Raw genomic sequence first — 24,548 nt, 5'->3', positions numbered from 1 at the left:
TTTAAAACTGAATAGCAGCAGTTAAAAACAGCATATATTAGAGTTGTCAGCTGCCTCCTGGGTGGATGACTTTAAACATTCTGTCTGAAGGTCAAAAGAGCAATGTCAGTTTGGCCAAGTAGATGGAAATCTTAAGGGAGCATGAGGCATACCTGGCCTTGGTGAGGATTGATTTCTGTACATCTGGGTCTCTTCTTTGGGATTTGGTCCCCAGGTGGTCCCCAGACCACCATTCTGGTGGTTGAGGTCAAGAGATTCACATTCAGCCCTGCCTGGTCACAGCTTCACACTCCACCACTTGCTAGCAGTAAGACCTGGGCCAAGTAATTTAGCCATTTTGAATCTCTGTTTCCTCTCTTACAAAACAGGGTTCATAACACCTCCAGCAAAGGTTGTTTGTAAGCATGAAATGTGACAGTATAGTTGAGTCATTAGCCAATATCTGATTTCAAGAAAGTTCATATAATAATACCTTGTTATCCAAATCCAAATAGATGTGTAACACGCAGTTGTGCTTTCAAAGCAAAGCCCTGTGCAAGTTGGTATCTCTGTGGGGAAATGGATTCTGAGTCAAGATGACAGAAATACTGCCTCTCCCCCATAGCTCTATCAGTGGGCAAGACATTCTTTAGTCTAGAAAGTGGGGAGACCTTTTAATTAAGAATTTGAATATTTTCTCTTTTTTTAAGATTTTATTTATTTATTCATGAGAAACACAAAGAGAGAGAGAGAGAGAGAGAGAGAGAGAGAGAGAGGCAGAGACACAGGCAGAGGGAGAAGCAGGCTCCATGAAGGGAGCCCAACATGGGACTCGATCCCGGGGTCTCCAGGATCATGTCCTGGGCTGAAGGCAGCGCTAAACCGCTGGGCCACCAAGGCTGCCCCAGAATTTGAATATTTTCAAAAGCCAACATATCAGTATGACAACCTCCCATGCTCGTCCATCAGCCCTAATAGCCACAGCCCACACCGTTTCCTTCCCTCCACATGATATGAAGCCCCAGACAGCATCCCAATTCATCTATAAAACTCTCAGTCTACATCTCTAAAAGGACTCACCTTTCACATAACACCACACATTATCACACTCCAAATTAATCATAGCCCAGAATGGTCTCTGAAAGCCAACAGCCCACCGAACCTGGAATTATGGCCCAACACTTAAACAGAGATTCATAGGACCCCAACCTCTGATCTTAGAAAGCCAAGCACCGACAGACCCAGAGTGCCAGCCAGCCTGTAGCACACAGACTGTGATGCACTGGGTAGCAGCATGGATGTAATGCCTGCTCCTTCTCCCACCCAGCACATCCCTGACAGCAAAGGTCCTGGAGACGTGGCCGAGAGAAGGGAGACCTTGCCCATCCTGCTAAGTCTCATCACGGCCCTTCCATGCATGGACTTCAAGCAAGGGAACTCAATCCCAGGGTTTCTCTGCTCACCTAGAAAAGTTGCAAAGAAGGCAGTGTGTCTCTACTTACTTATGTGCTGTTGGTTTTATTTTCACTTAACATAAATCAGAAACTAGGACAGACTGCATTTTTCTGTGGGGAAATGGGAGGACAGGATAATAATAATTATAACTTGAGGCACAGAGTCCCCCACAGTGTTCCTAAACTGAGAGCCACAGGGCACAGTGGGTGAGGGCTAGGAGATGGGGGAACAGCAAACACTGATGGACTCTTCTGCTCATTACTTTGTTCAGATATAACGCTTGCATCCATCAGTGCTTCGAAAGGAGGACGAAAGGCACTGGGAACATGGTCAACGGTTTGGCCAACAATGCTGAAATTGACGACAGCAGTAATTGTGATGCGACTGTGGTGCTACTCAAGAAAGGTAAACTCAGACAGCCTGGGTCCCAGGAGGGAGCTCCGGGAGGCTGCCTGGCACCCACTGTCACGGCCACCCCTGGGGTGCTGAGGCTGGCTTGGTGGGATGCCACCTGCCCCAGAGGAGACCGAAGGAGAGGAGCTCACGGGCCTCCCAGTCTCCCTTTGGCGACATCCTGGGGCAGTCATACCTGGTGATGAGCCACCTGGGAAAGCTTTGTGGAAGTTCTTGGGCAAAACATTTGCTGGCAGTGACACGGGGCAATTAGGACATGATGGTATAGGAGAAAAGACCAGGGATCTTGAGGTATTGACTCTGTCACATTTTGGCTGTGTGACCATGAAGCAAGTTAACTTAACCTCTCTGAGCTTCAATTTTCTCTTCTGCAAAATGAGGATAATTTTTGTAATGAATAAAGGAGATAAAATATGTCAAATACCCAATTAATGATAGTTGTTGTTAGTACATTTTTATATCCACATTTACTTTCAGGCTACATTACCTCAGTTTCCAAGCTATAAAATAATGTTAGAAAGTTACCACTCCCTCCTTTTTTTTTTCCAAGGTAATTATTTTCAATAGATTCTCATTAAGCAGTTGATAAACTAACAGAACTAAGATAGTGTTCGCTAATAAATAATATTCATTCCTGGAGGAACACAGAAAGTTATCATTTATCAGCCTTAGAATGTGTTTGGCTTTCATTCAATTTTTTTTTAACTTTCTCCAAAAATGTGTGGATTTATATCTTCTTGGTCTCATATGGTTGCTCTGCAGGAAAAAACAAAAAAGAAATTAGAAAATGTATAGGTTATTTTCAAAGTATATGTCTGAGTTTGAAATCTGTGGGTAATTACTAGAATTTGGAAATCAATTATTTGATACACTTTTCTAGTTATGTTTAGCAAAAAGATGAGTATTCAGTGCCATCCCACATATGGATTTCACTTATTCTGTTCTCTTCTGGACAGTTTATAACCATAAAAAGAATACTCTTAGGGAACTGAGAAAAGCTACCTCATATTAGTCAGTGTTTCCAGAGATCATTTCATGCTTTAGCAGCTTGGAAAACCAGAGTGACGACCAGGAGAGTGTGTGGCCAGGGACCTGTGAGCTGCATGCTCATGTTGCACATTCGTAGAGAGGAGGCCTGGCCCTTGCTGAAACGTTTTGATCAGGCCTGCCAGCAAATGTTGTGTAACAATTTGGGCTGCTCTGGACCTTGGGCCTCTGTAATGTGGCCAGCTCACCTACCCACCCCTTTGTCAGCCTTGCTCATAGGCTGGGCTATGACAATGTACACGTTCCCCCACAAAGCCCTCCACTTGCAGCTTTTAACAGCTCAGAACATTGAACATTGTTGACATTTGAAAGGCATAGAGGATTACTAAAGATTTTTGGGGTGTTTCCTGTGCCACAGGTCTGGGGAATGGGGAAAAAATCCTTTAAGGAGACAAAGGAATTCGCTTAGGTTATCACTCATTCTTACCATGCCAGTGAATGACACTTAATTGTTTCAAGTCATTTCAAAAGAGCTATCAATGAGCCTCATGGAAAGAAGAGTTTGACTATTTTCCATATGTTGCTCACTACAAACCTCCTTGGATGGATGGATGGATGGATGGATGGATGGATGGATGGATGGATGATTGGGTGGATGGAAGGAAGGATAGACAGGTAGATGTGTGGGTGGATGGAATCATAAATGAATAGGTGGGAAGGAGGGAGAGGCTAAGGGAGAGAAAGCTAAATGTCTCTTTTCTGCTCCTAGCCTCAATGTTATCTTTATTTCATGTTTTTAATTTCTCTAGCCAATTTCCACCGCAAAGCATCAGTGATTATGGTAGACGAGCTGCTGTCAGCCTACCCTCACCAGCTTTCTTTCTCTGAGGCTGGACTTCGAATAATGATCACCAGCCACTTTCCCCCCAAGACCCGACTCTCCATGGCCAGCCGCATGTTGATCAATGAGGTACCTGGAAAAGCACACTCTATTTGCCACTGTATAGGAGTGGGAGACTTTGGGAAGGGGGAAAAGTTTCTTGGTCTGAGAACAGAAATACCAAACTCAATATTTAACATCCCTTAGCTATTTCCCAGAATCTTTGCTCATGGGGCCAGCTGTGCATCCTTGTTCTTGTTCTTCCCTCGATATGTCAACAGACGTGATCAGGCTCCCAGGTATATAGAAAAACTCTATTTCCTTCTACCTACCTTTTTCTTTTCATCTTTCATTTGGGTAAAGCCCTCTGATATGAACTTGCACAGAGGTAATTGGTGAATCAAGGTTGCCTTACTTTAAAGTAATTTCATCTTGGACCTGAATTTTACTGTGTATCCCTTTTTCTGGAGTGGCAGCCTTATTGATACACTAGCCCAGACACATTTGTGTGACTTTCTCACGTATTGACCGAGGGATGCCTACAGTCCAGAGAACAAAGATAATACTGCAGCACACAGGGAATCAAGAACACTGGTAGGAAAGAAAGGTGTATCTAAACTGCATACGTAGGAAATTTCCTCTAAAGGGATTTGCAAGTTCCAGTGGGTCATGAAAAGTTAATCCTCCCTCCCAGAAGGAGGTTGTCTGAGTTCTTCTCACTTTGAGGAATCCCTAAAGACTTCACTGCAGAATCTCCTGGAAGCATCTTCTTATCAGATGCCTGAAAAAGATCCCACTAGCCAGTGTTCTAAGTGTAAGCATCTCCAGTACCTCTGACCGTGTTAAGAATGTGCCTTTCTCTTTCCAGAGACAAAGACTGATAAACAGTAGGGCCTACGCCAATGGAGAATCTGAGGTGGCCATCAAAATCCCAATTAAGCACACTGTGGAGAACGGGACAGGGCCCAGCAGTGCCCCAGACAGAGGAGTGAATGGGACTCGGAGGGATGATGTTGTTGCCGAGGCTGGTAATGAGACAGAGAATGAGAATGAGGACAATGAGAACAATGAGAATGACGAAGAGGAAGAGGAGGATGAGGATGATGATGAAGGACCATACACGCCATTCGACCTCCCCTGTAAGAGGTCCTATGTTCTAGGCTGGGGTTGGGAGCTGTTTTGAGGCCACTGAGTAGGTGTCCTTGATTTTGGTGATCTTTTTGACAATTCAGAGAACTATATATGAATATGGTAATATTTATATTATATTAACTTCTACAGTGGGCAAAACTCTGTTTTAGAGGATCCAAAGATGAACAAGATGGGAACAAATGATCACTGGTTGAAATGTGGGCCCTTTGACCAAATTTATAATTTGTTGGCCCTTTGTGAAGGAAGACCCTCTCTTAGCTGTTCCGTGGGAACTTTTGGTGCTAAGGAGGAAATGCACGTGACCTATGTTGGGAAGGCAGCTTGGTGCTCAAGGGAAGAGGTGCTTCATCCACCTTCACCCATCCCATTACATTTGGCTGGGGGAGCTGACCAGCCAAGGCCAGCCTGGGGGAAACATGCAGACTTCCCAGTTGGCCTTTGTTCTTTTGCTCACTTCGTGCCCCTTATCCCCATTCAGGTTTCTTCTCTCCCATGACCTGCTTGTTTCTAAGACAGACACCACAGGAGATACAGACCTGGGCAAATAGCATCCTGGCCCCAGCTAAATCTCACACAGTGATGCTGGCCAAGGGAATGTTCCCTGGTATCTTGAAGGGGAGGCTCAAGACATGTGTAGCATTCAGGACCCCAGCCACCAAAGCAGTGTCCTCCCTTGACTGCTACCCAACAATGAGTTGGCCATTCCAGAGACCTTGTCTCCCCAGCCCACCCTTTAGTGGAACAGGTGGACCAAGCCCAAATAATTCTACCTATTTACTACACTGTCCAGAAGCATCCAACTGTTTCAGGAAAGAGCACCCTGGTCAAGTGTAAGAGGCTTAATTAATGTGTATGACTTCTCCAGGAGTTTAAAATTATAGGAGAACTGTGAATTCTGGGAAAGGATTGCTTGACCCACTTCAAAAGCCATTTAATGATAGGATGTGGATGTGGAGTGTCAGAGTTCTGTGTTAATTTCAGATGTCAGGCCTTTCTGTCGTGCAGGGATTAGCAAGTGAAACTAGGACCAGAACTGTTCCCGTGTCCCCTCAGGGCCCCTCAGATCTCAAAACTAACTAGAGAATATTCCCTCGGATCCTATACCCCAAATTCCCAAGCCACCCAGCCAGAGTTAAATCATTACTTGTTAGCAGCTTATCTTGATAGAAAAAAAAAAAAAAAGCATGCTGGCTCTTTATCCATTTTGCCATCTTTGACTCCTTTTCTTGGTGACCTTCTTCCCTATGAACCAGGACAACAAAACATTTTAAGAATTAAGCAACCAGGCCGTTTCTCCCTTATGCACTTTTGTGTTCCTTTTCTATTGCTGTATAACAAATTACCACAAATTTAGCGGCTTCAAACAACACCTGTTGATTAGCCTCCAGTTCTGTAGGTTAGAAGTCCAGCACCGCCTGGCTGGGCTTCAGAGGCTCCGAAGGCCATACTGGAGGTGTAGACAGGGCTATAGACCTTCCCAGAGGCCCCAGGGAGAATCACTCTCTAACAAAGGCAGATTATTGGCAAAATCCAGTTCCCTGTGGTTGTATTGCTGAGCCCTGTTTCCTTGCTGGCTGTCACTTGAGGGGGTTGCTCACTGCCCCAGATGGCCTGCATTCAAATCAGCAATGGCACCTCCGGTCCTTCTCACACGTCTGGTCTCTTGGACTGCCCCTTCTGCTTTTGAGGGGCTTGGACCAGGCCCACCTGCATTACCCCCCATCAGGAGACTAATTTGGCTACACAGCATAGCACAGTCACCTCCTCTTCACAGGTTCCGAGAATCAGGGCACAGACTCTTGAGGGCTTACTTCTAAAATTCTGCCTAGCCTGGCCTACGCTTTCAAGAGTTCACCATTGGCAGCCCATAACCAAGCTCCAAAAAAATGCCTATTTTGCTGAAGTGTTTCACTGATTAAAGAAGCTCTCAGGCCAGGTGAAGAGTCTATAAGGGGCCAGAATCGGCCCCCCCGAAGGCCAGAAGCCCCATGCACACCCCCCCAGGCAGACGACTAAGGACCTGTAACACCAGACAACTCATCTGGTTGCCACAACTGGGTCTTATTAGTGGGATAAACGGGTCCCTCTCAGGTCAGTTGTTTCCTTTTCCTCACCTAAATGGGATGGATGCCAGACCCAACTATGAGGTTTCCAGGTATCTTGTTTGCCTCCCTTCCTCGTCTCTGTGGTTAGTTGCAGATGAGAAGGCCTGGGGCTTCCAGCCGCATCATCTTGTCTCCTTGTGTGTGGAGACATGGTTGCAGGTGTGGGCTCAGGAACCCCACCTGAGACATCCTGTATCCTTTGGAAGCACGGGGCCTGCCACTCCTTGGGGCCTCTGCTTCATTCCAGAGCCCCAAGCTACCGAGTAAGGAAATGGAACCAACCAGCCCTGTCACCTGGGTATCCTTGATAAAATGCAAACTCTGACTCGAGAGGTCTGATGAGGGGCTCAAGATTCTGCATTTATAACAAGCCCCCAGGTGACATTGGTGCTGCTTTTGTCGGTAGGCCACACCTGAGGCAGTGAGGGGGGTAGCCCCTTGGAGTCACACCAGCAATCTTCACAGTTCTCCTGAGCTTCAGGGGAGCCTCATTCAGAGCCAGGTGCTGCCTCTGAAATGGAGGGCAAGTTTGTCCAGCTATGATCTTCTGTTCCCACCAAAGAGGCCAAACCCCTTTCCCGGACTCAGGAACTTCCATCTGAGGCTAACAGGCTGAGTGTCCAGCAGGCCCTCCCTTGGGCAGGCGGACTCCTCACAGCAGTGAGCGGGCCAGCAGAGGCCACTTGAGGAGCCAGAACTCAGTCCAGGGAGCCCCACATTCGGTTCCTCTGCCCTCAGTTCCTTTGGCCTGGAAAAGCTCTGTCCACATAATGAGATCGTTTTTCCCTCTCATGGTAATCCTGCAGGTGCATGGCTTTCTGTGTTTATGTCATTCAGCTGTAGGGCTTTCTTCTTTCCAAGACTTGACTATAGTGAGTATAAGTAACGAATAGATAACTATGTGGAAGTATGTAAATATAGGCATATAGAGGATGCATGTACACACAGACACATATATTGTGTGTGCACATAGTGCACATACATGTGCAAACTGGAATATAGGTATGTGTGCATATATGTGCAGTGTGCACATGTATGGTTGGTATATTGTATACATATACGTGTTTATTCATACAAAATATACATTTTTATGTTATGTTGTATGCTTATATGCAGATATGCCAAGAGATTAGCATATCTGTGTTTTTATATGTGCATGAAATGTACATATAGGTTAAATTCATATATATTTGTATATACATCTAGGCATAGTATATGTGTATGTACATAGATATATATATAAATTGCACATGTATTCTTATCTCTTGCATGAGGGAAGCTTTACTATTGGCTGACAGAAGTAGAAATGTTTACATATAGGGGCTCCTGGGCTCCTGGGTGGCTCAGTTGCTTAAGCATCCGCCTCTTAATTTCAACTCAGGTCATGATCTCAGGGTCGTGAGATTAAGCCCTGCATCAGGTTCCAAGCTGGGCATGGAGTCTGCTTAAGATTCTCTCCCTCTCGCTCTGTCCTTCTCCCTCCCGCCTGCTCACGTTTTCCCTCTCACTCCAAAAAAAAGAAAGAAATGTTTATATGTGTACATAGACAAACATACTTTCACAGAAAAAGACTGCAAAGAAGCATACAAAAATATGAGTATGTTTATCCTAGGTGGAATTGTTTTTTTTTTTTTCTTTTTTTCTGGATTCTCCATCCTAAAACACTACATTTTTATTGCCTGTGTGGTTAGAATAAATTGGTATATTTAATTCTATGTCCATAATAATGAGTGATGGCTTTTTCTTCCCAATAGAATTAAGCTTCTTTATTAGCTCAATAAGGGATACAACTTAAGAACAGGTCTTCTGCTTTTTAGAGCCAAGTCCCACTCAAAGGGATACTGTAATGCTCAGAGTCCCCGCTTCATGTCACTGGCTTCATCTCCCAGCTGCTGGCTGCCTTCCGAGAAATCACATAATCACTGGTACATCAGGTTCAAGCACAGGGAGTCTGATTTTCCTAACTCGCTGTTCTATCCTCAGCACCTGGAGCAGCACGTGGCACAGACTGGCAGGGGCGGCATTCAATGAATATTTGTTGAGTGAAGGAATAAACCTGCCCCTGGTGGAGCAGGGTGCTCTGTTTGGACCACATAGCAATGGAAGAAAAGATGACAAAATGTCCAGAAATACTGTTGATTCAAAGAGAAAGGAAGCCATTCTACCCCTTTATTCAGAAGTGGAAATTTAGGTCAGCTAAAATGTGCACATATATTAACATCCCTGTGCTTATATATGTATATAATATACGTAGAGGTAAATACACATGACATATGTGTGAATTATATACACCTATGCATAGTATAATTTGTGCATATATTCTTTTGTGTGTGTATATATATATATTCTTATCCCTCGCATGAAGGAAAGTCTTACTGTTGAGTAACAGAAATAGAAACATTTACATGTGCATATAGGTAAAAACACTTTTCGGGAGGAAAAAAAAGACTGAAAAGAATACCCCAAAATATAAGTATGTTCCTTTTCTGACTTCTCCTGCTCCTCATAATCACTTAAAAAGCACATTTCTGTATCAGTTGGTTTGCTCAAGGAGTTATATTTGTTACATTATGTTTAAAGGTAGCTTCCAGATGATACTGATTGAATTTCTACTGTAAGTTTGTGGTTGTTACAATGCAGCTATAACTGATAGAAAGCACATATATCATGAAGGCACATATATAAGGCCCCTCCAGGGTCAAGTCAGAATTTTCTAAAGCAGCTAAGAGGAAATTCTCAAAATCCATTGGTGCTCACATGTACTGCTTGCAGCTTTACTTAATCAATATCATTTTCTAAGCTCCTGCAGTCTTAAGTTCTGATTTCTTTCCTTTTTTTTTTTTTTTTTAATTTTCTGGAGAATGACAAAGAGCCAGATTGCAGTTATTTCTCTTCCCATTTGAGTATCGCTTTGTAACTTTGATGGGGTGTGTATTTTAAACTGGGCCAAGTCTCTCTGTGTGAGGGCATCGGCAAGACTGGAAGGCCAGTGAGGGGATCCCCAGAGCCTCAGATGGATAAATGATATCACCACAGTCCTGGATTTAAGAGCCTGCAGAATCAGGACGCCTATGGGATCCAAGGGTCTTACTGTACTCTGGATTCTACTGCATTTGGAAGCCCCTCACAGAAAACATCTGATAGCTTTCTTGCTCTGAAATCCAGCCAGACAGTCCCAATGTTGTCATCCATCCATTCCCATCTTCATATCCGCATAGCAGCTAATTGGAAAAGTGCTGGATACTGGCATAAAATTACAAAATAAATTTCATTTAACATTTTATTAATCACTGTGCAAAGTATAATTTAAAAAATGCCTCAACTCTGGTAGGAGTATAAAATGGGACAATCATTTTGGAAAAGTGCTTGGCAGTTTCTTGCAAAGTTAAATAAACACGAACCCTGTGACTCAGCAATTCTACTCCTGGGTCTTTGCCCAAGAGAAATAAAAACATACCCACAAAACAAAGTGTACAAAAATGCTCATAGCCACTTGAGTTGTAATACCTGAAAACTGGCAAGAACTCAAATTCCCATCCACAGGAGGATGGATTAACAAATTGTGTATTCATAGGATGGAACACTACACAGCAATTAAGAAGAATGAATTCCTGACACACGCACGAATTAACCTCAAAACACATATTGACTAAAAGAAGGTGGTTGACTAAAATCACATACTGTATGATTTTCTTTATTTGAAGGTGGATAACAGGAAAAACTAACCTATGACCGTAGAGGGTGGAAGGTTGACTAGAAAGAAGCTGGGGGAACTTTCTGGAAGGCAGAGATGTTATCTCCATTGAAGCAGGGAGTATATACAATATACAATGCATATTTCTTACCAGAGGTATTAGCACTTAAGCAGGATGGTAATAAAGGGTAGAGGAGAATTGATATGTTTATGAGATCTGAGGCTACAAGGAACTCATGGCAATATAGTCACCAAAATAAGCATTTATGGGTGTCTGAGACATAGAGTTCAGGCAACACAGAGATGATAGGATCAGGTCATTACCAGCCGATCCATCACCTCATCCATGGCATCAGGTATTTAGAGAGCCAGAAATCAATGACTAATTTGAAAATTCACATTAGCGTGAGATACAAACTCCCAAGCAACCTTGACAACCTTGAGATCTTTCAAATCCTCTTTCAAGATTTTGGTGAGTTGACAGACAATGTTGAGCAATTCCACTAGGTGGCGCTGTGACCACTGACACCTTATAATCTGCAAGATCTTTGTTATCTAACTGCGGGGAGAACAGACCCCAAAAAGACTGGTGGTCTTCCAGCTCCCCTCCCCGACCTTCACCCACACCCCACACACTCCTCTCCCTTTGTGTCTGAGAATCTTCCTCATCCTTTCCCACCTGGCCCTATGTGCCAAACCATCCTCCCAGCCCTGCACTCAGAAGTGACTCCTCTGTCATTTGGGTGCCTAGCTAGCAGGTGAGCAGTGGATAATTGTTTTTATCCTGCCTGATTTTGTACACCAGGTTTTGTCGCTGGTGGAAAACTATTTGTGTCCTTTATGAAAAGAACAACATAATAAGGCTTATTTCACAGGTCATCAATTAGGATACAAATGTCTAGGGAAAATAGCATGGAGGGCTGGTAAAACAGAGAAATAAACTCACTAAATTTTTTTGCCTTTCCTATTTTCCCAGCTGGAAAACTGGAAACAGTGAAGTGGGTGTTCACCTGGCCACTGAGTTTTGTCTTATACTTCACTGTACCCAACTGCAACAAGCCCCGCTGGGAAAAATGGTTTATGGTGACATTTGCTTCTTCCACATTATGGATAGCAGCTTTCTCCTACATGATGGTGTGGATGGTGAGTGTATTGAGGACCCCATGGCATTGCTAGATCTCTTTAGAGAGAAAAAATGCACTCAATCGGAGGGGAATAGCAAGTGTGGTTTCAGCCCTGTAACTGTCAGTCAGCTATTGCCTCAATAAGCAGCATACCAAACAACCCTTAAACTCAGTGCTTTCGAATCACAAGAAGTTCTGCTCACATATCTGCAGGTTGAGTGTGGTTCGATGAATCTTAGCCAGCACTGACTGAGCAGTTCTGCTTTAGGCCACAGCATGGTTGTGTTTGATTCAGGCCGTGGGTGGGTTTCATGTCTACTCCATATGTTGGCTCATTGTCCGTGGACCTGTGGCTACCTGGGTAATGCTCTTCTCATGGCAGATTGTTTGAATGCCAGAGGGCCAGTGGAAACATTGCCTTGGCCTGTGGCTTTTGCTCACTCTCAGTGGTGGAGAAACTATACTCCACCTGCTCTAGTGAGAAGAATAGCAGAGCCACAAGGCAAAGAGCATGAAGGAAAGACATGAGGAATTGGGGAGTCATAATCCCAGCTGTCATAGCCACTTCCTCTAACTGAGTCACAGTTTTGTCAACCAGAAAATAAGGCCCTTGGACCAGGTGACCATCAAGGATCTCTTCTGAAGCTAAAACAAGGATTCAAGGGCTGGCATTGATTGTGGAGTTATGGCTCAAAACAGCCTCTGCCTGAAAGCCAGTTTAGGAAACACAACCCTCCAGAATTCATTGCCCATTTCTGACTTTTCTTTTGAACTAGGGAGCAAACCTAGTCCAGTGCAGCACGGCAGCCATCCATCTTGGGTTTCCCAGGACCAACCTAAGTTCAGATATTCTGTCCTCAAATCACCTTTTCCCAGGAACTGTTTCTTCTCTCTCAAGCTTCCTGCCTCACCTGAAAGGAACACGTATAAATGCCAATCTCTGGTTGGAAAACATGGATTCCATAATTGCACCCTGGTCCCCTGACCTGCAGTCCCAGTCTGCTCCACTCAATGTTCTTTGCCATCTACACTGATATGGAGAGCAGACATTTCCCCCTGGGCAGACCACTCAGACTGCAGCCTTCTGTTCTTCTTGGGCAGAGGATCCACTGGCAGGTAGAGCTGGCATCAACCCCCAGCTCACTACCTCTTCCTGCTTCTTCCAGGTCACAATCATTGGATACACACTGGGGATTCCTGATGTCATCATGGGGATCACTTTCCTGGCAGCTGGAACCAGTGTGCCCGATTGCATGGCCAGCCTCATTGTGGCCCGACAAGGTGGGATCTCCAGTTAGATGGGGGTGGGGATAGGGAAGAAAGGGGTCTCCTCTGGGTAGGGGGAGCTTTAGGGGATCCACATGGCAATTATCAAGGGTGATGGGTGACTTCAGTGCGCTGTTGGTTAAAAAGCTAACTGGAATCAAAAGAACAGAGGAAGAAGATCTACCGTTAAGAAAGGCAGAGATGGGGACACCTGGGTGGCTCAGTGGTTGAGCGTCTGCCTTTGGGTGTGACCCTGATCTGGGGATCAAGTCCCACATCGGGCTCCCCACAGGGAGCCTGCTTCTCCCTCTGCCTATGTCTCTGCCTCTCTCTGTGTGTCTTCATGAATAAATCAATAAAATTTAAAAAAAAGAAAGAAAAGAAAGGCAGACATTTCTAGGTAGCATGCAAAGCCCCATTTGGAGCTTGTGTTACCATCCTTCTATTATTAAAAATAGTCGTAAATGTAAAGATAGCTAACCTTTGCTGAGTGCCACACATCAAACAAAGCAGCTTAGGGACGTTATCTTATTTAAACAACTCTACAGGGTAGAGAAAATCAGACCCCATTTGATGGATGAGGAAACCAAAACTTAGAGAAGGCAGACTCCTATGGTCTACCCAGCTGCAGGACCCTGGCAGTGGTGGTTGCCACAGGTCAGTCCTCAGTGTATGGCAGAGCCTCCCCTCCTTCAAAACCAAGCTCACAGATGGATGCCCCTTCCAGATGGCCATGCCCTTCGCCGGCACCCATTCTAATTTATGTGACTGATTTGTGCTAGATTGCATTTGTTTTCAACAAACACAGTGTGCAGCTACAACACTTAGCACAGTGTCCCCTAGAAGTCCTCACAAAATTCCACTGCTTACATTATTTTTCTTAATAGTGCTCAACTACTTAGAAAAAGAATTAAAGACAGTGTAGAGCAGTTGGGAGATGGTACTAACATATGAGTTGGTGAGCTCATGAGAGGCTTAATAGCACTGTCGAGTTTGTCCTTTCTATAAGGATGCTTCAGAATTTGGGGAACTATATTTGGCTTTTGCAAACATTCACATTTAGCTAATGATCATGTTGAAAGGTCAACAGTTCAGTGGAAGGTGCATTTCATTCTATTCTGACCTGTTCTATTCCATCCCTTTCTACTGAAAATACATATTCTATTGAAAATAAGGGTGGTAGCCTGGGAGGGAACCATCTAGCAAATGAGCTAGCAAACCTGCTGCTAAGTCTCTGGCTGTCAGATCAAGGGTTAAGAGAGTCCTTTTGGAAGGCCCCTGTACTAGCCTCAGATCCCCTCTTCACTTAAGTGACCTCTTTTCTTTGCAGGCATGGGAGACATGGCTGTGTCCAACTCTATTGGGAGCAATGTGTTTGATATCCTCATTGGCCTTGGTCTCCCATGGGCCCTACAGACCCTGGCTGTGGACTATGGATCCTACGTGAGTTGGTTTTGCCTGTGATTCCTCTTCAAGTCTTGGGCTTTGGGGACACTGTTTTCAGGGCAAAGGTGATGTGGAAATACTAATTGTTGAGAGATAAACTCTTCCTCATTGAAGACCTTCCAAAATCAGGCTTGTGGGGAAATTCAGGCCTTGAAAACAGGATTGGCAAACTTATTCTGTGAAGGGCCAGATAGTAACACTTTGGGCTTTGTGGGCCAAATGGTCTCTGTCACAACTATCCACCTCTGTTGCCCTAGCTGTAGACAATGTGTAAATGAGCGAGTGTGGCTGTTTCAATGCAACTTTCTGTACAGAAACTGAAATTTGAATTCTTTATGATTTTTACATGTCACGATCTGTGATATAGGATTCTTTTCATTCTTCTTAACCATTGCAAAATAGAAAAATCATTTTTAACTCATAGATGATGCAAAAATAGGAGGCTGGCCACATTTGGCCTATGGACCATCATCTGCCACCCCCTGTCTGGTGTGTTTGCTTTGTGGGCAAAATAATTTCATTCATGAAGGAAGGGACAAAAAATGCAAAATGCCCTTCCTCCCTCCCAGAGATCTGATGACAGTCAGACCCCGAGATGATGGGCTCCATGCTGTTTCTCGAGGCTAAGCTGATTGTGATTTCAGATATATGTGTAGGTGAGTGACACAGTGGGTACGGCCCTCTTTCCCAATTTGTTAAAATATTCCCCTTCTGCTGATGGCAATTCTGTCCAAGACACTGTCTGAGGACTGACTGAGGAAGACGCTGCAATTCAAGATTTTTGCACAGGAAGACACAGGAAGAAAAGAATAATGTGCTCCAGAGTTTTTACACCCAGCCCAGTGCTGGTTCTCTAAATGTGCTACTGAGCATTACCTAGGTCTATCTACACAATTTGTTGTTAAGTAATTGTGTATCCTGAAGAAAATATGATGGCCTATTTTATCAGATGATGGTTGTCCTCCAAGCTCCTTGGTGAATGGCTGTTTCAACTAGGGAAGGTCCAGCCAGATGCAATGAAATTGAAATCCATGCAGAAAGTCCACGTGTTTTTGGTTCATCTGAAGTTACCTCTTGGCTGAGAAATTTCACCAGAGGGTGAAGATCAACACAAGGAGATGGAAAGAAGCAGAATGTGTTCTAAGGAGTGGAGATCTCTCTCCTCTATTGTCAGTGACATTGGGGAATACCATGGTGAGAAAGACCACATTCCCTTGGGGGAAGGCTTCTCTCAGGAGAGAACTATGACATGAAATCTGAATGAGTAGAGAGAACAGCCATGGGGAAATTGGGGCAGCATGGAGCATTCCAGGCAAAAAGAACAGCAAGTGGAAAGGCTTTAAGGCAGAGATGCAATTGGCATGTTGGAGAGACAAAAGCAAATCCAGTGTAAATGGAATAGAGTGACCCTGGGGGAGGGTCCCCATGCTTTGAGAGGCAGTTGGGAGACTAGGCAGGGTCAGATCATGTGAGTGCTCATCAGACAATAAACAAATAATGATATCCAAACTTCCATGACAATACAATATTGATTTAGAAAATGATGTCTTTGATGACTTTTATGAGAGATTCAGCAGCATGAGTTTTAATCCTGGGCCCTAAGCCCAGGGATAAGGACCACTTAGCCTTGCCTATTTGTAATGTCAACAGATTCCCACCAGAAAGGCCAGTTCTTCAATAGCCCCAACAGTGCACCCTAAACATTACACCTCCAGACTACTCTCTGTCTTAGACATTGCGTAAAGCCAAGCCAGTGCCCCTCAGAGTCACTGTGCCTGAATCTCCTGATCTTTCCCCTCCTACTAAAGACTACTCTGCCTCAGATGCACACATCCCAACCTCTTCCCATTGGAAATTATGTCCCTTCTTCCAGGTGTGTCTCATTCAGAATTCCTTTCTGGACCCTCCCCACCACCACCACCAATGGCATCTCTCTCCACAGCCCTTGTTTCTATTTCACTCACAGCCCTTGTCCTAAATCTTGAACTTGCTTCATGTTTTTAAGTGATGCATGTAAAATAGACACTGAAGAAATGTCCTCCAAGTTGACCACTGAAAGGACATCATCCGCTGGGTGGTCACAGGGTTCCAGATAATCTTCCTAAGATTTTATGAGTGACATTGTTGTCCATCAGGCAATTATGAAGGGACACACATCAACCAAGTTCACAAGAGTTTGATGTATATGCTAGAATGTAAACAGATGGTAGTAAGATATACAAGTGCCAGATAGGAAGCTCCAGGACACTTGTTTAACTGTGCATCAAGGACAGAGAGGACATGCAAGTGTCAGTGGGCACTAGCAGACTCTAAAGTCTAGGGTGTCAGGTTGAGAGTGGAAGCCCAACAGGAGGATTTGCTGGATAAAACCAGAGCTGCTGAGTTGCTTTATCTGAGACATCCACCCATATCATAGGGTTTTTCTCTCTGCCACAACGACCATCCTGGAGCACATTGACCAATCCTGCCTCTTTGAACTCCTTTTTCTGGGCCATGTGTGGACTCTCCAAGTTAACACACTATTCCTGTACTTAAGGTGAGGACAGTATTATCTATTATACTGAATATCTCTCATTAAAGTCACTCTTCCTTAAAATACAAGTTCACCTTGATTCTGTCTTGCCATTCCTCACATCATCTCTCAGGTTTTTCTACAGTCAAATCATCTTAACTTGACTTTGTTATTCCTTTTTTCTGATTAGAAAAATAGCACATGGTCTTCATCAAAAATTAGAGAAACTCTAATTATAGAATACTCTGGAGCAGTGCCTGCCCAATAGAACTTTCTATAATGATGGAAGTGTTCTATATTGTACTGTCATATAGAGTAGCCAAAAGCTCCATGAGACTATTTAATAACTTAAAATGTGGCTGGTTCAAGTGAAGACCTGGATTTTTTATTTTAATTTGATTCTAATTAATTTCAATTTAGGTAGCCACATGTGGCTGTGGCCACCCATGCGACTCTGTGGGGTCAGAGGATGCAATAAAAATTATGCACAGTTCAGTCTATAAATATCAATTGTTAATATGTCAGCATATTTTTCTTTCCACTTTGGTTTACATAGCTGAGACTTCGCTGTACAATTGTGTGCATTGCTTTTTTTTTCACTCCTTAATATAGCAAACATGTTTTTCTTAAAATCTTACTAGAAACATCATCTTTAAAGGCAACCTCATATTCTTATTACACTAAAATTTACGTAACCATGATGCTGCTGTTAGATACATATTGCTTCAAGATTTTCATGGTTATAAATAATGATACAATACACATCTTTGTACATTGATCTTATAGATTTTAGAGATATATAAAAATTATACATAAAACTGTATTAGCATTTGAGGTTATTTTCCCAGGGCTAGAGTTGTTATATAGAATATAAGCACTTTAAAGCTCTTTACACATGCCTAATTATTTTTCCAAATGACAGTATTCCTTACATTTTAATTTGTCTTTACTTCGTTCCTGAGATTCAGAGGACAGCTTCATGGCAATCTTCTATTCTTTTTTTTTTTTTTAAACACGTGCTTTACCTCGACATTCTGACCGCAAGAAGCTCCATGAGGGTAAGCTTCCCCATGGCACATAGTATGGGGCATGTACATACTTGAACTATGAAAAAAGTGTTGAATCAACTTACCTTCCTTTGGAAATACTAGTCATTGGTTAGTCATACTCAGGCTTGGGTGTATCCCTCCCTCCACAGGCTCAAGCTTTGCTCTATGAAATATTCTGTCTCCCACTTCACGGTCCACCTTTAGATTCCATCTTCATTGGCACCCCTGACTCTGCCTGTCTTCTGTGCCCCTTAACCCAAATCAGAGCACTGGGTGTGGATCTGCTGGAGAACTCAACAGATCCTGGTGTTCCTCTATTTCATTTCCCCACTTATCTCTTATTAAAGTTATGAATTTCAACTACTTTTTGTTGCCTCTGGTGAAGAGACTAGCAGGCAGCAAAAAGATGGAAAGAAACTGTGCTCTAAATATACTAGAAATTTGATCCATAAATAATAGACTTTTACCACATGGACTCTCTCTAGTGGGGAAATGCACAGACAGGGACAGGGGATGTACATCCTTCCTGTGTTCCTAAGACCCATTGTGTTTATTTTTTCTTTACTGTGGTTACAAGGCACCTCATCTAAGGTGAAATCAAAACCTTTCCAAATAAAAACAGCAACTCAAAACTCATTCTAGAAGCAAACCAGTTCCTCCCCTCCAGCTTTGAAATCTCCCTGACCGAACATGGATATCACACCTAAAATTTCAATTCAGCAAAGCACATTGTCTGCCATAAATGAGTCCCAATGATCTGCCCTCTTTTCCTGTCCTTCTGACATTCTCCCAACACTCTTCAGAGAGCAGAAAATTAAGCATAATTCTCATTCAGTAACACCCACAGCCATGAAAACATATGCTTTTCAGGTCCCAGACTTAGTGACAGGGTGAAATCATGGAGACAAAAATTCAGGCCCTATTAGATGTTTGGCCCAAATTCACGTTTTCCATCTGTAGATGACATAACTGGGTCACTTTGGTCATTCTGCTGGGATTGTGCAAGGAGCACATCTAATTCTGTGGTTTAAGATTGCCTTTAACTGAAGTGGAGGGGAAAATACAGGACAAGAAACAGGCTACTTCTGTGCCAACAGCCATGACACACAAGAGAGTGCTCCTGGGGGAACTTTTGGTCAAGAGACTGGAGAAAGACATGTTGTTGCATTTTCATCCAAATGTTGCTACTTCTGTACTCAGTTCCAGAGGGGTATTCATTTTATCCCCAGAATACAAACGTCCAATGCAGGCCTCTCTTTTGAAAGCAGAAATTCAGTAATGTAATCTATAAACAGTTCATGAACCCCAGGGAAATCAAGATTTTTTAATATATATATATGGTGTGAGGTAGGGGTCCAGCTTCATTCTTTTGAATGTGGACATACAGTTGTTTCAGAACCATGTGTGGAAAAGATTTCATTTTGAACTTTTAAAATTCAAAGGAAATTTTTTGTTAACCTATTTTTTAATTTATTTTTTAAATTTGAATATAGTTGACACACAATATTACATTAGTTTCAGGAGTACAACTTAGCGTTTTGACAAGTTTATACATTATGCTTTGTTCAACACAAGTATAGCTACCGTCTGTCCCATTACATCACTATTACAGTATCATTTACTGTATTCCTTATACTCTTTTATTCCCATGGCTTACTCATTTCATAACTGGAGGCCTATATCTCCCATTCCCCTTCACCCATTTTGCCTAGCATCCCACTTTCCTCCCCTCTAGCAATCACCAGTTTCTTCTCTGTATTTATAAGTCTGATTCTGCTTTTTGTTGCTTATTCCTTTATGAGATTCCATTTATGAGTGGAATCATAAGAGTATTTGTCTTTCTCAGTCTGACTTATTTAACTTATCCTAATAACCTCTAAGTCCATCCATGTTGTCAGGCATGACCCGATCCTTTGTTATGGCAGTATAATATTCCACTATATCTTCCTTATCAATTCATCTATTAATGAACACTTAGGTTCCTTCCGGGTCTTAGCTATTGTAAATAATTCTGCAACAAACATAGAATGCATATATCTTTTTGAGTTAATGTTTTTGTTTTTTCTGGGTAAATATCCAGTAGTGGAATTACTGAATCATGTGGTATTTCTACTTTTAATTTTTTGAGGAACCCTCCCCATAATGTTTTCCATAGTAGCCACACCAATTTACATTCTCACCAACAATGCACAAGGATTCCTTTTTCTCTACATCTTTGCAAATACTTGTTAATCTTTGTATTTTAGATTTTAGCCATTCTGACACAGGAGAAGTGATATCTCATTGTGGTTTTGATTTGCATTTCCCCAATAACAAGTGATTTTAGACATATATCTTTTCATGTGTCTGTTGGCCATCTGTATGTCTTCTTTAGAAAGATGTCTACTTGTTTTTTAGTAATATTCACAACTTAGGAGATATTAAGAAGCCCATGATGTATTTAGCTTAAAGCTATGTGGTCTAGAATCCTATATTTTATAAGTAGTAAAATCTTAACTTAAGGAAAATTTTTGAGCCTGGGTCAAAAAAAAAAAGTAAATGGTCAAAAAGCAGGGAAGTACAGCCAGGTGAGCTGATTTAGGGAGGGACAGAGTAATAAAACCAGCCTCAGATCCTAGCAGCATTCTTTAAAATGCTACATTTTTTTTGTATTTTAGTCAGATAGTTTGATCTCTTTGGTTGGGAGGGCATTCAACAAAGAGGAAATCCCATAGGCAACAGAATATTTCAAGTCCTGACCACATGCCTAGCTCTCTAGCCCTTCCATGTGCTGCCCAAATACAGCCTCACACTGCACATTACAGCATCTGTTCTCCATGTCCCTGTTGATCCATTCTCTTTCCTACATTGTCTGTTATGTACCCACATCATCTACTTGCTATTAGAATGTAGGGCCATATCCATTTTGTGTTTGCCATTCACACTGCACACTTTGCCATCTTGCACATAGCAGGACATTTTACTTGTTTAAATAGAAAATAAATCTTGGGCAGCCTGGGTGGCTCAGCGGTTTAGCGCTGCCTTCAGCCCAGGGTGTGATCCTGGAGACCCGGGATCTAGTCCCATGTCGGGCTCCCTGCATGGAGCCTGCTTCTCCCTCTGCCTGTGTCTCTGTCTATCTCTCTCTTTGTGTGTGTCTCATGAATAAATAAATAAAATCTTAGAAAGAAAAAGAAGAAAGAAAGAAAGAAAGAAAGAAAGAAAGAAAGAAGAAAGAAAGAAAGAAAGAAAGAAAATAAATCTTATTTCCTCAAAAGTAGGGGCAAAGCAACTCCTTGTGCATCAATAACTTCTGAGATAAATAAATAAATACACACATACATACATACGTACATACATACAAACTTCTGAGAGCTTTGCCATATTTCAGCTATGGTAAAAAGAATTTATATTTGTAGTGGTGATTCTGAGTCATCAAGAAAAAGTTGGGAAATATTCTCATCAAAAACAATTAAGTTGCTGTCCTATAGAGAAATGGACTTTAATTTTCTGAGAGACTTTACTTGTAAAGACTATATCTTTGCTAGTAATGGTAGACCAAAGTAGTGACCTAGGATTTGGCCCAATCAATCTCTGTCTTTTGGTTTTCCTGGAAACCAGGGGTCCCAGAAAATGGCCATCTGGAACCAGATCACCTCACAGAAGGGATAAAGGGGCTGCTACGAGAGGCTTCTTTTGTCTGCTCCAGCTCACCTTTAGGTGTCAGCTTGGATGTCTAATGTGATCTCCCAAGCTTGGATCAGATGTCGTTCCTGTATTTTTGAGCAGCTCCCATCAAAGCTTACCTTTGCTCCTTTGCCTGAGTCTCCCCCAGATAGGTGATCTCCCTAAGGGCAAGAACTATTCTCATCCTATACATTTATTCTTTCCTCTATGCCTGGTAGTGCCTGGAACTTAGAACATGCTCAACAAGTATTTGTTGGATGGATGGATGCATGCATGGATAGATGCACCGATGATCCTAAATTTCCCACCGTGGGTAGAAAACATGTGAATAGAACAAAATGAAAGGAAAAGGATGACCTGATAAAAGAGCAGAAGGGAAGATAACAGCAATAAGAATAGCTTAGGGGCGCTTGGGTGGCTCAATCAGTTAAATGTCTCTTGGTTTCAGCTCAGGTCATGATCTCTGGGTTGTGAGATAGAGCTTCATATCAGGCTCTGCACTCAGGGTGGAGTCTGCCTGAGATTCCCTCTCCCTCTGCACCTCCCCCTACTTACGCACTCACTCTCTCAAATAAGTAAATCTTAAAAAAAAAAAAAAAAGGAATAGCTTGATATTCATTGAGTACCTATGTGCTCAATGCACTCTAGGGGCACTCTAGGGACACCATGCCTGCATGGCTTCATCTAGTCCTGACAACAACTAAGTAAGGCAAGGATTATTTCTTCAATCAACACTGTTGTTTGTGCAGCTGCTAAATGTGTCAAGAACTTGGAGAGGTGCTAAGAACACAGAATTACAAGATAGAGGAGACTCTCCCCCTTAGAATATGCACCGGGGTGAGGGGGAAGTCAGACAGTTCATGAGTGACAAGTACATGAATGTGCTAACTTGGGGGAGCAAAAGCCTCATGAAGACAATGATGTGATAGGGTGAGTGGCACACATCACTGGATTCATTGGACAGGGAGGTGGGATCTTTGCTGAAGAGCAAATGATTAGAAAGAGGGCAGGAGGAGCATTCTAGAAAGAGGGGACTACAAGTGCCAAGGCACTGAAACATGCTGTGTCTGAGAATAGAAGGGAAGGAAGCCAGGCAATAGAAATGCAGGAGTGAGGTGGGCAGGAGTCATGGGTTTCACTCTTTGAGCATTGCTATCCCAAGTCCTCTTCTGCAGGTCAGAGAGGTTGTCACAGCCAGAAATAGGCAGAGAATATAGTGAGACTTTTTTTTCTTGCCACAGTAGGAAGGAGGAGACTATTGCCAAAAACAAAGAGCACCACAATGCCACCATGCATGGTTGAGGACACAGGAGCATGAGGGGCATCACTGGGATGGGATTTTAGACCAGATATATCTCTGAGTTTGAATCTCTGCTAGAAGAGAGGACAGGATCTGCTTTTAGGCTTAAGTGAGCTCTGCAGCTTTACGTAAAGAAGGACCTGGAAGGAATAAACAACTCCTGACCCCCAGATTCCTCACTGCCCAGGCCATGATGCCTTATATGTCTACAATGGATTTCTGACTAAAGATTGGAGGAAACATTTTTGATCCTTCCATGAGGATTACACATTTTTCAGTCCCTGGGTCCTACCTGGTTTTCATCAGGCCCCCCCAGCCTGGCCCCCAATGCCCAGCCACATGTGTAGGGCATCTGTGTAACCTCATGACATGATACCCAACTCACTTGGAAAAATAGTTCCAGGTACATGAAAAAGCAAACTTCAGGGTTTATTTGCCATGAGCATTTTGCCTTCCCTCTTCACCTCCAGCTTTTTCTGGGAAAGAGAGGCTTCATTTCTGTAAGGACACTCAGGGGCCTCCTTCCATTTAGCATGACAGTAATCCCATGGCATCTCTCTATATCTCTCCCATCAGAACCCAGAAGCCTGTGGGGGTTTAATAGTCTCTCCTGCCCTCACAACAGACCTGCTGACAATTCTGAAGCAATTTTTCCATCTCTACTAGTTGGAGTTTCCAAGTCATAATTATTGGGTAATTACCATCAAGACAGCTGTTTTGTGCATGGTATTAGGTTCAGGCATTTGATAGTGAGGAATAAATGCAGTTTTACAGATTTTGACATTTCTTAGCACTTGCGGTTTGCTCAGAAGCCAGCTAGCTACCTAAGTGCCTGAAATATTTTTAAAACTCAGAGTTTGGGAAATGAGCACTTCTTGTCCCATTTTGGTGATGAATGTCTGTTCCACATGCTCTAGCAGAACTAAGAAAGTCACCAGGCAAGCTCCAGGAAGCCAGAACAAAACTCAGATCTCTAAGCTAAGCCTTAGAAATGCAAAGCAAATCCACAAAGTAATAGAGGGAGGAAGAGTCTATTTTTTTTCCAAGCAAGAACCCATCTAACCCCAGAATCCACAAAGAGAAAAAGAAGAGGTGATCAGAAAGATTCTTATCTATACTTTCTGCCCAGTTCATTCTTTTTCTGATCAAACATTAACTGAATGCTTACTGTGTGCTAAACTGGTAACCACCATTGGGAATACCTCAGTGAGCAGGCCAGACACTGTCCTGTGCCCCTGGAACTGCAGCCTCTGTAAAGAGACAGTTATACAAGCAATTCCAAAACAAAGTGTGATGCATGACCTCCTAAGGGCTAGTGGTGTAGGAGTTGCATGGTATGTGGCAGGGGTTGGGGACCTCCAATGCTTGTAAGTGATGCTTATTGTGAGAACCTGAGATTATCGGGAGCCAAGCGGTAAAGAATGTAAGAGGAACAGCTTGTAGAAGATTGAGATCCAAGAAAGCTTCACACTCGGAAGGACCTGAGAATAGCACCCGGGATGGGAGTTGGGGGTATGTG

At 43.1% G+C, this 24,548-nt stretch overlaps 1 protein-coding gene across 2 annotated transcripts in view; it reads left to right on the top strand.

Annotated features, from left to right (window-relative positions):
- Positions 1-24,548, top strand: part of SLC24A3 (solute carrier family 24 member 3) — a 481,544-nt gene that overhangs the window by 439,179 nt on the left and 17,817 nt on the right. For both annotated transcript variants that reach the window (XM_049100282.1, XM_025469153.3), the window contains 6 exons: positions 1,706-1,839; positions 3,645-3,805; positions 4,584-4,854; positions 11,643-11,809; positions 12,957-13,071; positions 14,387-14,499. In XM_049100282.1, coding sequence (XP_048956239.1) covers positions 1,706-1,839; positions 3,645-3,805; positions 4,584-4,854; positions 11,643-11,809; positions 12,957-13,071; positions 14,387-14,499 — 961 coding nt within the window. The remainder of the gene's footprint in view (positions 1-1,705; positions 1,840-3,644; positions 3,806-4,583; positions 4,855-11,642; positions 11,810-12,956; positions 13,072-14,386; positions 14,500-24,548) is intronic.

This window comes from Canis lupus, chromosome 24, assembly GCF_003254725.2.
Source record: "Canis lupus dingo isolate Sandy chromosome 24, ASM325472v2, whole genome shotgun sequence".
Taxonomy (NCBI): Eukaryota; Metazoa; Chordata; class Mammalia; order Carnivora; family Canidae; genus Canis; species Canis lupus.
This window is presented reverse-complemented; position numbering and strand designations above follow the sequence as displayed.